The 12,258-nt window shown below is 39.2% G+C and overlaps 1 protein-coding gene across 19 annotated transcripts in view; it reads left to right on the forward strand.

The window, feature by feature from the left end:
- Positions 1-12,258, forward strand: part of SSBP2 (single stranded DNA binding protein 2) — a 164,683-nt gene that overhangs the window by 105,986 nt on the left and 46,439 nt on the right. For 12 of the 19 annotated variants that reach the window (XM_072992595.2, XM_072992593.2, XM_020790263.3 and 9 more), the window contains one exon: positions 5,151-5,240. The exons of the other annotated variants lie outside the window; for them this stretch is intronic. In XM_072992595.2, the coding sequence (XP_072848696.2) occupies positions 5,151-5,240 (90 nt within the window). The remainder of the gene's footprint in view (positions 1-5,150; positions 5,241-12,258) is intronic. 19 annotated transcript variants of the gene reach the window in all.

Raw genomic sequence — 12,258 nt, forward strand, 5'->3', positions numbered from 1 at the left:
TTCTGGGAGCTGTAGGCTAAGAACATCTGGAGGGCCACAGTTTGAGACCCCTGATGTAGATGTTAAACAGCATGGGGGACAGTATTAAGCTCTGTGGAACTCCATGACATAACCACCATGGGACAGAGCAACTGTCCCCCAGCACCTCACTTTGGGCACGGTCAACCAGGAAGAAGCATAACCACCATAAAGCGGTGCCCCCAACTCCCAATCCAGCCAGCCTATCCAGAAGGACACCATGGTCGATGGTGTTGAAAGCCGCTGAGAGGTCCAGGAGTATCAACAGTATCAAAGCAGTCTCCATACCAAAACTCAGTCTAAAACCCGATTGAAATGGATCCAGAAAATCCGTTTCATTCAGCAGCGTCTGGATTTGCCCATCCACAGCCCACTCCAATACTTTGCCCAAATAAGGAATGTTCGCCACTGGTCGGTAGTTAACCACCAGCCTTGGGTCCAGGTTAGGCTTTTTCAGGAGTGGCCAAATTACCACCTCTTTCAAGGTGGTAGGGACCACTCCTCTCTCAAAGAGGCGTTCACGGCCTCTTGGACCCAGGTGCGAACCCCGCCCCCCGGCAGATCTTCCAGTTCGCCAATATGGGCAAGGGTCAAGTGGAGTGGATGGTAGAATGGACAGATCCAAGCACCCTGTCCACATCCTCATGTCTCAACAATTGAAACTCATTCATTAATACTTGACCTAAGCACGGCACACTGGACACATCCTCTGATTCTACAGTAATGGTGGAGTCCAACCCACTGTGAATCTGAATGATTTTTCCCTCAAAATGAATGGCAAACTCATCACAGCGAGCTGATGAGCAGTCTGGGACCGCCACCGGATTTCCTGGTTGAAGAAGATCCCGGACCACCTGAAACAGCTCTGCTGAACGACATTCTGAGGAAGCAATACAGCTAGAGAAATACTGCTGTTTCACCAGCCATATTGCCACAAAATAGGCCCGATCATGGACTCTAAGTAGTGTTCGATCAGACTCCCAGCAGGATTTCCTCCACCTGCGCTCCAGCCATCTCCCCTCTTGCTTCATTGCCCACAGTTCAGAAGTATACCAAGGAGCTGCCTGGGCTCTGCGTGCAGGGAGAGGGTGCTTAGGCGCAATCATGTCAACAGCCCGGGTCATCTCCCTATTCCATAGGGTGACCTGAGTTTCAACAGTAGTGCCGGTCATATCAGATGGATAATCCCCCCAGAGCATTCAGGAAACCATCCGGATCCATTAGTCTTTGAGGGCGGATCATCTTAATAGCTCCCCCACCCTTGCAGACTTAATAGACTAAACTTGACCAGGAAGTGGTCCGACCATGACAATGGAGTCACAACTAGCCCCTCCACATCCAAACCACCATCTTCCAGTCCCATTGAGAAAACCAGGTCCAAGGTATGGCCCTTTTCATTTGTCTGGCCGATGACACATTGAGACAGCCCCGTGGTTGTTATGGTAGCCATGAAATCCTGAGCCACCCCAGTCAAGGCAGCCCCGGCATGGATGTTGAAGTCCCCCAGCACCAACAGCCTGTGAGTCCTCAACACCAGGTCTGAGACTATCTCCGTCAGCTCAGGCAGGGAGACTGGTGGTACACAGCAGGGTGGGAGGTACACCAACAGAATCCCCAATCTGTCTCGTAAGCTCAACACAATACAGGCCCTCAAGGGGCCTATCTCAAAGGGATAAGAAACCTGGTCAAGGAGATAGAACTCCTATAGACTATAGCAACTCCCCCTCCCCGACCCTCCAAGCGACATTGGTGCTGGACCGAGTACTCAGGCAGACACAGCCAGGAGAGGGGGACACCACCCACCTCTCCCACCCAGGTCTCAGTAATGCACGCCAGGTCAGCATCCTCATCCAGAATTACATCACAGATGAGGGCAGTCTTATTTTGTACTGACCTGGCATTCATCAACAGCACTGTGTGACTCAAGGGTTTGCTGATCTGGTCACCTGATACCATCTGGTTGGGGGTAGAATTAGAAGAGGGGATAGATGTAAGATATCTAACCTCTCTTCTCCTACGTGGGCATGTTCTATCCCCACTGCCATTCCTTCCCCTACGCAGCACCACCTCAATGGCTGCCCCCCCGCCAACGCCCTCCCCCCTTCCTGTTCCCTCAGATCCACTGTGGGTCTCTACGTACGTAATCAAATTAAAAACCCCTTCTAAAGCCCCATCTCTCCCCCCCAGCCAGGTGGCTGATGTTGAGGAGGGGGTGGGGCAGCCAGAGGCAGCAAGGGCCCAGTCCTGCAAGACCAAGGGAGTCCAAGCCAAACTCCCCCAGGAAGGCTGGCAACTGGCAGCAGCACAGCCACACGGTCTCTCACTCAGTGCCTGAGGGACAGCAGATGATGAAGACTCCCCCGAAGGCAGGAATGCTGGTCCCTTAGAATATATTTAGTACCCATTTCAAAGAGCCATGCCATATTCTAAAGAGAAATATATGTAGATTTAGTTCTTCAAAATGAACAGTACTATTTCCTTGTCATTATTTGAAATCTTTTTCCAGAAATTTAAAATTAACAGCAGGCATAAGCCCAATAAGTTTAATAATGATGGTGATGGTTTCTTTTAAAAAATTATTCTGTCCCTTTGCATCTTTCTTTGGTTCTTCCCAACTGTTTCGTTCCTCAGAGTAGCACCTGTATTCTGAACAATAAAATGCAATGTCAGTGTCATCTTTTAGAAGTCTGTTCATATGCATAATATTAGAGCTTGGATAGGATTCTGTTTTATACTTCAGCCCTCACAGTCTCCCAGTTAGCATTCATTCCTGTGGCTTCATGGCTTTCTATGCACTGTTTGTAGGAAGCTCTGTAAATAGGTTTCAGTTGTCTGCAAAACAACGAGCAGACTTTCCCACAGCTGCAACATGTATCCATGAACTGAGAGGAGATTAGTGTGTAAATGTGCATGAACTTGTCAACATACGGGTCTGTTTTTATTTTAATAACCTTATTTATACCCTACCTTTCTCCCAATGAATGGATTCAAGGCGGCATGAATGGCTTAGTTCATTGACTAATTATACTGAAGTTTCATTTCTTGAAAAACAGTTGATCAAAACAGTGGCTGCATCTGTTGCAAAGTTCATCTGGTTCTGTAAGGTTTAGAGACTTACTAAAAAGGAAAAAAAACAACCCAAGGCCAGTAGTCTAAATAGGCATTGAGTGACAAATCTAAAATCTGAGTAAAATCTGGCCAACAGGGTGGTACTGGAACCCTGTTCTTCAGATTTTTGGGGTATTCCTGTTTCTATTACTCTCTGTTTTACAAAGTTCAACATTGAGAGGGTTTTGCGTTTTGTTTTTAGACAGTGGACAACAATGCATTCATCAAACAGTATTTATTTAAAAATATAAGAATTACAGCATTGTACTCAGCTTTGTATGTCTTGCATTGCCTGACATGGTACTGTAACAAACTCACAACACATCAGAGCTTTAATTGGTAGACAGTTTGTAGTTCAGCCATTAAATACATGTCCAGTAGGTATCTGTCCTCATCTGGAAAAGTGCTTAGGAAATTCTTATACTAAATGATTTTGTTGTTGTTGAGATTCTTGGTTTTTTCTTTATCTTTCTGAAGAATAAAGGCATCGCCAGCCTAATCAAATCTTGTTTTCCTGAGAATTAGACTGTTCACTTCCTTAACCTGGTCTTTGTACTAGAAGTATTAAAATTTAATTGACAATGCAATTCCGTATACTGGGTGCAAAAGTGACATCCAGTGGCCAGATACATTAACACAAGTTGTGTTCCATAGGGCCGATATTAGCAACTTGTTAATAAAATGAAAGTAAATCTTAAATTCTATGCTCATAGGATTGTAGTGTGAAACGTTTTTGCCTTGCTTCAGTCTGACAGAATGATCAAATGTTCTTTTCGAAACGTAAATTTAGAGAAAGTGTTTAAAAGCATCAGTAATTTGGCTTTAATTTTTCAGTGGTTCTTCACTTATTCTTCAGGAGTTATATCTATTGGTTATCGAGTTTAAAGGATGTCTAATCTCTATTACTTAGGAAATCTAATTTCGGCGGAGGTGGTGGTTCAAAATCTTTATTCCCCCCCCCAAAGTGTGAGAGAAACATAACTCCATAACATTAATTTGTTTGTAAGTAATCTTGTTTTAAAACTTTTGCTGACTGGGCATTACCAGATTTTTTAATTTTTAATTTTTTATTTTTTATTTTGCTAAGAATAAAGGAGCCATGCTTACTCTGCATGGCAAGCATGGTGTTCTTATCTTAAAACATAGCAAAACAACCTGAAAATGGAAGGGGGTCTGTTTTCCCTTTCTGTCTGGCCACCCTTGCAAAATGTTACATTAACTCCTCCCCAGTCCCTATTTTACAGGAATTCAGCATGAAATCAGTTCAGAAAGATTATTATATCTTCTTGCTTGCCTCTGTGTCTGAAGGGTTTAGAGTCAAACTAGATGTGATGTGTGATGTGATTTATATCTGGATCTTTCACAGTCTCGTCCCTTTCCCCTTATCTAAAACCAGCCTATTGGCTTCTGAGATGGTGTAGAGATAGTGCTGCAAAGATGTGCTTAACCCTCCTCTGACTAACCTCCCCATCCCCCAAAGCTCCTGTTAGTCACAGAACAGGAGAAAGACATTGTGTGGGCATTAGTCCCATAAGGCAAAGATAGAAAGGGATATAAGAGATCCAACTATGATCTTGCACATTATGTCTAGCTTAGTCTTTAAGTGTACTTAACTGTGGTACTTTCCCATAATGTATCTCCTTGAATATTTGTTCCTTTGACTGACTCATGTTCTTTTCCTGAGCATAAGATACATTTAGCCTTAGCTGTTGTAGAACCATTTATAAACACATAACTGAAGTTGTCTTCACTTAAACTAAATGAATATTAAGATTCTTGATCCATAGTTTTGCCTTCCAAAATCTTAACACAGCCAAGATATACTTAATTCAGCTATTTCACTGATGCATATGTGCGTGCGTAGTTTTTAAAATAAGCATTGATGATTTAAAATGGAGGAAATTATGGAACATGTGCTAGAGAAGAGTGTTACTTTCTGCCATGCCACACTGTGGTCAAAGTAGTCTTTGGTTTTATGCCTATTGTGCAATGACAAAGGTTTATTTTTCCTTTGTTCTTTTCAGAGCGCTGCAGCAGCTCCCAGTCCAGTGCTAGGAAACATTCCCCCAGGAGATGGCATGCCAGTAGGTCCTGTACCACCGGGTTTTTTTCAGGTATTCAGAAAAATTATGATTATAGGAATTTTAGGACTTAGAATTGGGACAGTAGCATTATTTGGCACTGCCACAGAAGGCTACCACATCAGATTCTATATTGTACAAAATTCATAGTGTTTAAACATGATGGGTGTGGGGAAGTAGATTAGGGGACTCTTGGTAAGTAAAAAACAAACTAATGCTGTTTTGTGTCAGCAGTTGAAAATTGTGAATTGGTGAATGTTTGAAATGATCTGTCACAGAATTTTAGGTGCGCATCTAACACTCAGACTAAGACTGTCATCACTAAGGTTACGTTTTCTCCTGTAATACAGGGAGCTTTGACTTCTCAATACATTTGATCTTCCTGATACTGCATTATTATCCTAGTACCTCGTGGATTAGCAGTGTTGTGGAAAACCAGTAGAATAAATGTATTGTGCAAGAAAGAGCAAAAGAAGCCACTTCAGGATGCTTAAGGAGGAAGCTATGTGAATTTGATTGTTCATCTCAGTTCGTTTTTCTCAGTTGTAAAACATAGGCATAAAAACAGTTGTAGAAGCAGTACTCCTTTGTGCAAGGGTTTCCTTCCCTAATCGAAAAGCGAAGGTGAAATTCTAATCCTGCTAAGTTAAAATCTATAAACTAGGGATAGAATTGTCATGGTATACTTTTATTTGCTGGAAGGTGAGACAGAAGGAGAATTTAGTGGGGAAGTGTTACCTTTTCTGGTTAAAGGTACTGGCATGTTCTAAATACATGCAGGGTAAAGGAAGCATTTCATTTAGTGAATCTTCTTGATGGCTAGAAGGGAGAATTACTGTTATGCTTTATGTTGTTGCTGGTTTTTGAGCAAAAGATTATGAAGTTGTGGAATTGGTATTACAGTATGTGCTTTTTCCAACATGGTTAGAAATGAATTTTCTATTTGTATTTAAATTTGAATACACTGGATTTTTTTTTCAGATTTTATTACATGTTCCTCAGAAAAATTCCACTAAAACATACGATTTACTATGTGCAACAAGCATTTAGCAACAATGTTGTTAGGATGCATTGTTGAATATATCAATTTCAATAACTTCAGTGATAAGTATGTTTGAAATGCAGACAATTTTAAATCTATGTATGATGAAACCTATAGATTCATATAAGTTTTTACATAAATTTACAAAGCCTTCAATAATTTAGATCCATGTTCTGAATGTATCATTCCCTCACCCTGCTGCACGGAATTTATTGTTGGGGGGGGGGAAGGGTATCCATTATATAAATAAATATAAGTAGAGCCATTCCTGATAGTTGTGACTTTGAGGGGGTACACAGTGCCATCAGAATTATCTACCCACTTCAAGCCCAGAGTATGCAAGCAAAAGAGAAATAGGTGGAAGCTTTCATGAACTTTGGCAGTGATGTGAATGCACCAAACAAGTAAAAAGAAACCAAAATGAACAGGAGAAAGAAAACCACTCAAAGTCCATACACAAATGTCGGCATTCAACTGCAAATATACAGACTAAATCGCAACAATGTCACTAAGTTTATAAAAGGTGGAGAAAAGGAAAAATAAAATTTGAGATCACAAAGCTAGTCAGTATCCCTGTTGTTTATAAAAAGGCTCTACAGGGATGTAATCAGGGGGGCATGCTGTATTGACTCAGAGTCCTGCATGTCAAATGCACCTCTGCAAATGAATACCAGATGATAGAGGAAATGGCAAGTAGGTGAAGGTGAGCACTTGGACCAATTGTGATCACGCTGTGAATTTATATATAGTTGTTGTTGTTTCAAAATGCTTATGAATTGCAAGCTGGATCCTTCCCCTTCCCCCCATTTAGTAACTGGAATAAATATGTCCATTCCAGTTTGTCAAATGCCTTCAAGTGATACTCATATTTTCTTTTGCTTATGTATTCCTCACCATATATTACATTTAACGTACACCTAGGAGAGTATGCTATATTTCTTCCTGGTATAAAGCCTGCTTGATTTCCATTAATATAGCTGTTATGTATGCATTTGTTCTTGAGGCCATGATGAATAGTTTCTTGTCCTGGTTAAAGAGTGCAGGTGGGCAATATGATTCCAATTTTATGGGACACCCCCCCCCCAGTTTGGGTATTGCTATTATTCTTGTTTGGTTCCAGTTATCTGAAATATCTCCTCCTAATAATATATCAAACAGGTTAATCAGATAATTATAATAATATTATAATTTCTTATAATTTCTTGTAAAATTATTCTGGGACACACATAGCCCGGTGATTTTCCTTAATGTTCCTTATGGCCTGATTGATTTCCTTCTCTATTATTGGAGCTTCTAGGACTGCCTTACAACTCTATTTAATTTGTTGAGTTGGTAGGGAATTAATAAACTGTATAACATCACCCTTGGCATTGATGCCTGAAATGCATAGCTTAGTATAGAATTTATGAAATTCCATGCTTAGAATTTGACAAAGTGTCTCTGTGTTGCCTCCTTTGATAATTATTACAGATATTACACGTCTTGCTTTATTTTATTTTTTTTTTTGACAGGGCTCTGGCTAGTAATGTTCAATTTTTGTTGCCATATTCATAATATTTTTTTAAAATAAACCATGCCTGGTTATCAATTTCTAACACTCTAAATCCAGTGTTTTTTTTTCTGGACTAGTTCCCATATCTTTAGGTTTTCTTTTTGTTTATGCTGTGCTGGCGTCTGGACAGTGCTCTCTAATAGAACATTATTGTATTGATCTTTTAATTTCTTCAGTCATCATTCTTGAAGACGTGTGTTTCTAAAGATAGTTGTTAATGTACCCCATAACAAAGCTGATGGTGGTGGGAGTTGCATTTTCCTTATAGAAATTTTGAATTGTGGCTTTGATATTTTCCCTGAATTCTTGTCTAAACAACATAGTTGAATTAAGCCTCGATATAAATGTTTTCAGTGTTGGTGGTCCTCAGGACCATTCCATACAAATTGGCATGTGGACTGAAACTGATCAGGATCCAATTTCTATGTTAAGTTTATGTTTCTGGATATTTGAATGAGCTAGAAATAGAGTATGTTGTGTGCCATTGTGAAAAGAATGCAAAATCTTTTAATGTTTGATATTGCTGACGCCATATATTTATGAAAGTATGTTTTTAAGCAATTATCTTAGTCATTTTTTGTGAAGTTTTATCTTTATTTCTGTCAAACATTGCATTTGTGTCTTCTCCTAGAATTATCATTCCTTTTGCAAACAATTGAGTTTTGCACAGTAATTTGTCCATAAATTCTTTCAGATTTTTATTAGGGGCATAATATGAGTTTACAGTTACATGTATATCTTCTGTGCTTCCGTTTGTGAGTATGAATTGGCATTGATTATCTTCTAATATTTCCTCAGATTGAACTGGGTATTTATTTAATTTTATTTGTTAATACTGGTACGGCCACTCCTTTGCTCTGGATAATCGCCCAACACAATATCAGCTATGATGCTGTGGTATATGTTGTTTATATTGGTCAGCAACTCTAGATCTCCCTTATATTTATTCTTGCATAAGGCTCAAATACCCTGCTTCATTTGACCAGTGTTCCTAATCCATTTACATTGTATGAAATAATTCAGATTGCATTTCTCATTTAGTTTTTACCAACATGTTATTTCGATTACTCTCTCTTTTTCATTTTTCTGTCTCATTTTTGTATTTCACCTTATTTTTCACCTCAGTGTTAAAGCTTATAAATTATCCAGATATTCTCAGAAAAATCAAGTAACAGTAATAACAGTAATGTTGATAACCGAAAACCACCCTTCAGAGCAGGTTGTCTTATATTGACTACCCTGCGGTTTGCCATTTTAGATTTCCATCCAGTAGGGGAAATTGTAGGAGGTATGTTATATTCTGAATACATTGTATCACGCCCTCACTTCTTAGCCACTTTTTAAATTATTGTTGCTACTCGTTTAACAAGGGAACTTTATTGTAGAACACATTTCACATCTTAGAATATACATATAAAATGATTTCAGATTAGTTTAGAGTGTCTATTAATGTTCATTGTGCATTTTCAGCTATGTCTTTTCCTGGGGTTCCTTTTCTATGTTATGTATATTTTTTCCATTGCAGCTTGAATAGAAAGCCCCATTTATATTTTAAGCCTTCTCCTTGTAGGGATTCAGTAAAGGGGCTTAATTTTTTCATTTATTAAACTTTTCCAAAGCAGCGCATTTCAAAATAATTACTTTTCTTTTTGTGTCAATTTGTTTATCTCTATTCTCTTTCAAAAGCATGTTGGATTTGCACAGACATCCTTATGTTCTGTGCACTCTTTTGGTGTTTTATTAGTAAGTTTCAAGTCTGTGTACCAATTATTTATCCATTGCACCAGAAAAACAGAGATATTAGATCACTCTTCTTTTTCTGGGATCCCATGAAATCTTATTCTAACCTTCTCCTTCTGCCATTTGCTTCCTTCCTTACTTAGACAAATTTTGTTATTTCATGTTTTCAGCCCACTTGTGTTGCTGTATTTGCTATCCTTTCTATTTTAGCCATTGATGTTGAGAATTTGATTGATTTTAGGTCTGTTAGTTTAGTGCTTTTTTCCAGTGCCCCTGTAACTCATTTCTTAAATTTTGAAGAAGCTCATGTAGCAGTGGAACTACTTCTAAAATCTGTTTATGATTATCAGTTTCTTCTCCCTACACTCTTTGTAGCTATCAGTGCCATATTTGTTTCAGTGTCTAATTTGTTTCCTGCTGTTTTAAAAAATGGTTATTTTGTGTGAAAATAAGACTTCAGATTCTCTTCTTGAACAATCTTTTTTTCACACTAGTTCTGATTCAATCTCCAAGTTCAATTCTACAATTTTTTCCTACTGACAATTTCAAATTAAGTATTGCAAGACATTTAATGTTCTGGAAAAGACTGAATCTAGTAGAAACTTGTCATCTTGTAATATACAAAGATTTTTTACCCAAATATGTTCCCTTCTACTGCTCTCACTATATTGATCTGGATGCCTGTTAGGCCATACAACTATGCATTCATTGTCTTTGGAGAAAGGGTTTGTTTTCACAAGTATACTTTAGAATAAGTAGTTGTTGCCATAGTTCAGATGTTCATGCAATAAGAAGCACTGGACATGAAGCAGTAAGAATGTTGGTAGCTAGTGTTCTCAAGAATTAGGAACTAGATGCATGTGTTGTTTGGGCCGGACCATCGTTATTTCCACCTGTGGGGGGGGTAGTCATATTCATATACGAACACCCTCACCTCTAGTCCACAGTGCTGTATATTGGTATGTGAACAGCTGAGGGATTCACACAGAAAAAGGTATTGGAACTGGTTTCCACATTTCTTTACTTCCTCTGTCACCTAAAAGCCACTTCTTGTTCCTACAGTCAACAGAGTAGATGAATATCACTTCAGTAACTTCACCATTTGTGTGGCATACTCCTGTGAACAGCTAGTATTGAGGTGGAAATGCTGAGCCCCATTCTTCCAATGGAACCACTATAGTTATCCCCTGCAGATGCACATGGAGGTTTTACGGTGGTTCTCAATAAGTAATCTGTTTAACCAATGTACCAGTGCATGATTTTGCCACGTGGCTGCACTATCTCCTGGATTTGGCAGTTCACTGGCGTTTGGAACCTGCTGTTTGTGAGATGTATGCAGCTGGCAGGGAGTACTGGTATTTTCTATATTGGTATGAAGTGATACAAATTGAAATGATTTGATTTGGAAAAGGAAACTTCATGTGTGCACCTATCAGCTTGTATCGATAGTAATATAATGAGCACATGCGTATTCACTGTTTTTCTAAAGGAGCTGGACTTTTAAAAATGCAGTCCTAGACATAAGAGCCAGAAAGCTCCATTAAAACAGTGGAAATTACTTCAGAATAAGCATACATGACAGTGTAAGATGGTTTTATTAAGAAGAAGAATAAGTAGAAAATATGACAGAGGTCACTAGCATAAGGCAGAATTAGGGTAAACTACTTATGTATTTTTGTTTAGCTTTGCTCAGATATAAAAGAAAACTCATCATTTGGCTCTTATGACAATCAATTTTAAAAGTATTCATCAGTTAGTGTTCACTGTTCTTGTGGGACCTTGCAATGAAACAGTAACATTTGGTTCTGAGTACTTAGTTGTAGCAGTATGATGAGTACTGTACTCACAAAATTTCTCTTTCTCCATAATTTTCCAAGTCCCTCCATGCCAAGGTTCCCCACTGAGACTTCCAATTAAGATTTTCCAGCTTCCCATATAAACAAGATCCCAGTCTTGTTTTGCTTTTTACTTTCTTCCCCACCAGTTGTTTTGCACAGGAAACAGCCAAATTCTGCACAACTTAGTGCTCTTTTCAGTGACTTCTGAACAGGAAAGATGCCATTCTCTGTATAAGAATTACGGTATAAGTATTCTTCTGTCCTTTCCAGCTAAATCTTGTCCATGAAATAAGCTATTTTTTTTTAGGGAATTGCAACAATCTTGCAAAGTTTGGCATGTCTTCTGCCCTTCCCAGCTAAATCCTGAACAAGAAGAATGCTATTCTGCACAGGAACTATGGCAATTCCACATAGCTCAGTGTTTCTTCCATCCTTTCCAGGCGAACCTTACACAGAAGAGATGCTGTTCTGGGCAGAAACTATGATAAACCAACGCAGCTTGTTATTTCTTCTTTTAAAAAAATGCCCGCAAGGCTTCTGAGAAATCCCTTGATACTTCCTCTGTGATCTCTTTGGGGGGAAAAAATCTTGCATAGAAAAATCTCCCTGTGAAGAGCCCTCTCTCCATTTCTCTCCAGGAGTGAGATGCTGCATGATTCACCACCTACTTACTTGCATAGTGGATGCACTGTTCCCTGACGGGTACATGTGCTTTTGTCTATTACAGATATAATTGTATCGGGTGTCACAGGGGCTGTTTCAGTGCTTCTAGTATGGAACCTTATTGGCAGCTACTGCACGGTAGCACATGACCATATTAACAGAAGTAATTCCAAGGAGTAGAGACTTTGGATGTAGCAATATCTTGTGCTTGGGTGA

Source organism: Pogona vitticeps, chromosome 2, assembly GCF_051106095.1.
Source record: "Pogona vitticeps strain Pit_001003342236 chromosome 2, PviZW2.1, whole genome shotgun sequence".
Lineage (NCBI taxonomy): Eukaryota > Metazoa > Chordata > Lepidosauria > Squamata > Agamidae > Pogona > Pogona vitticeps.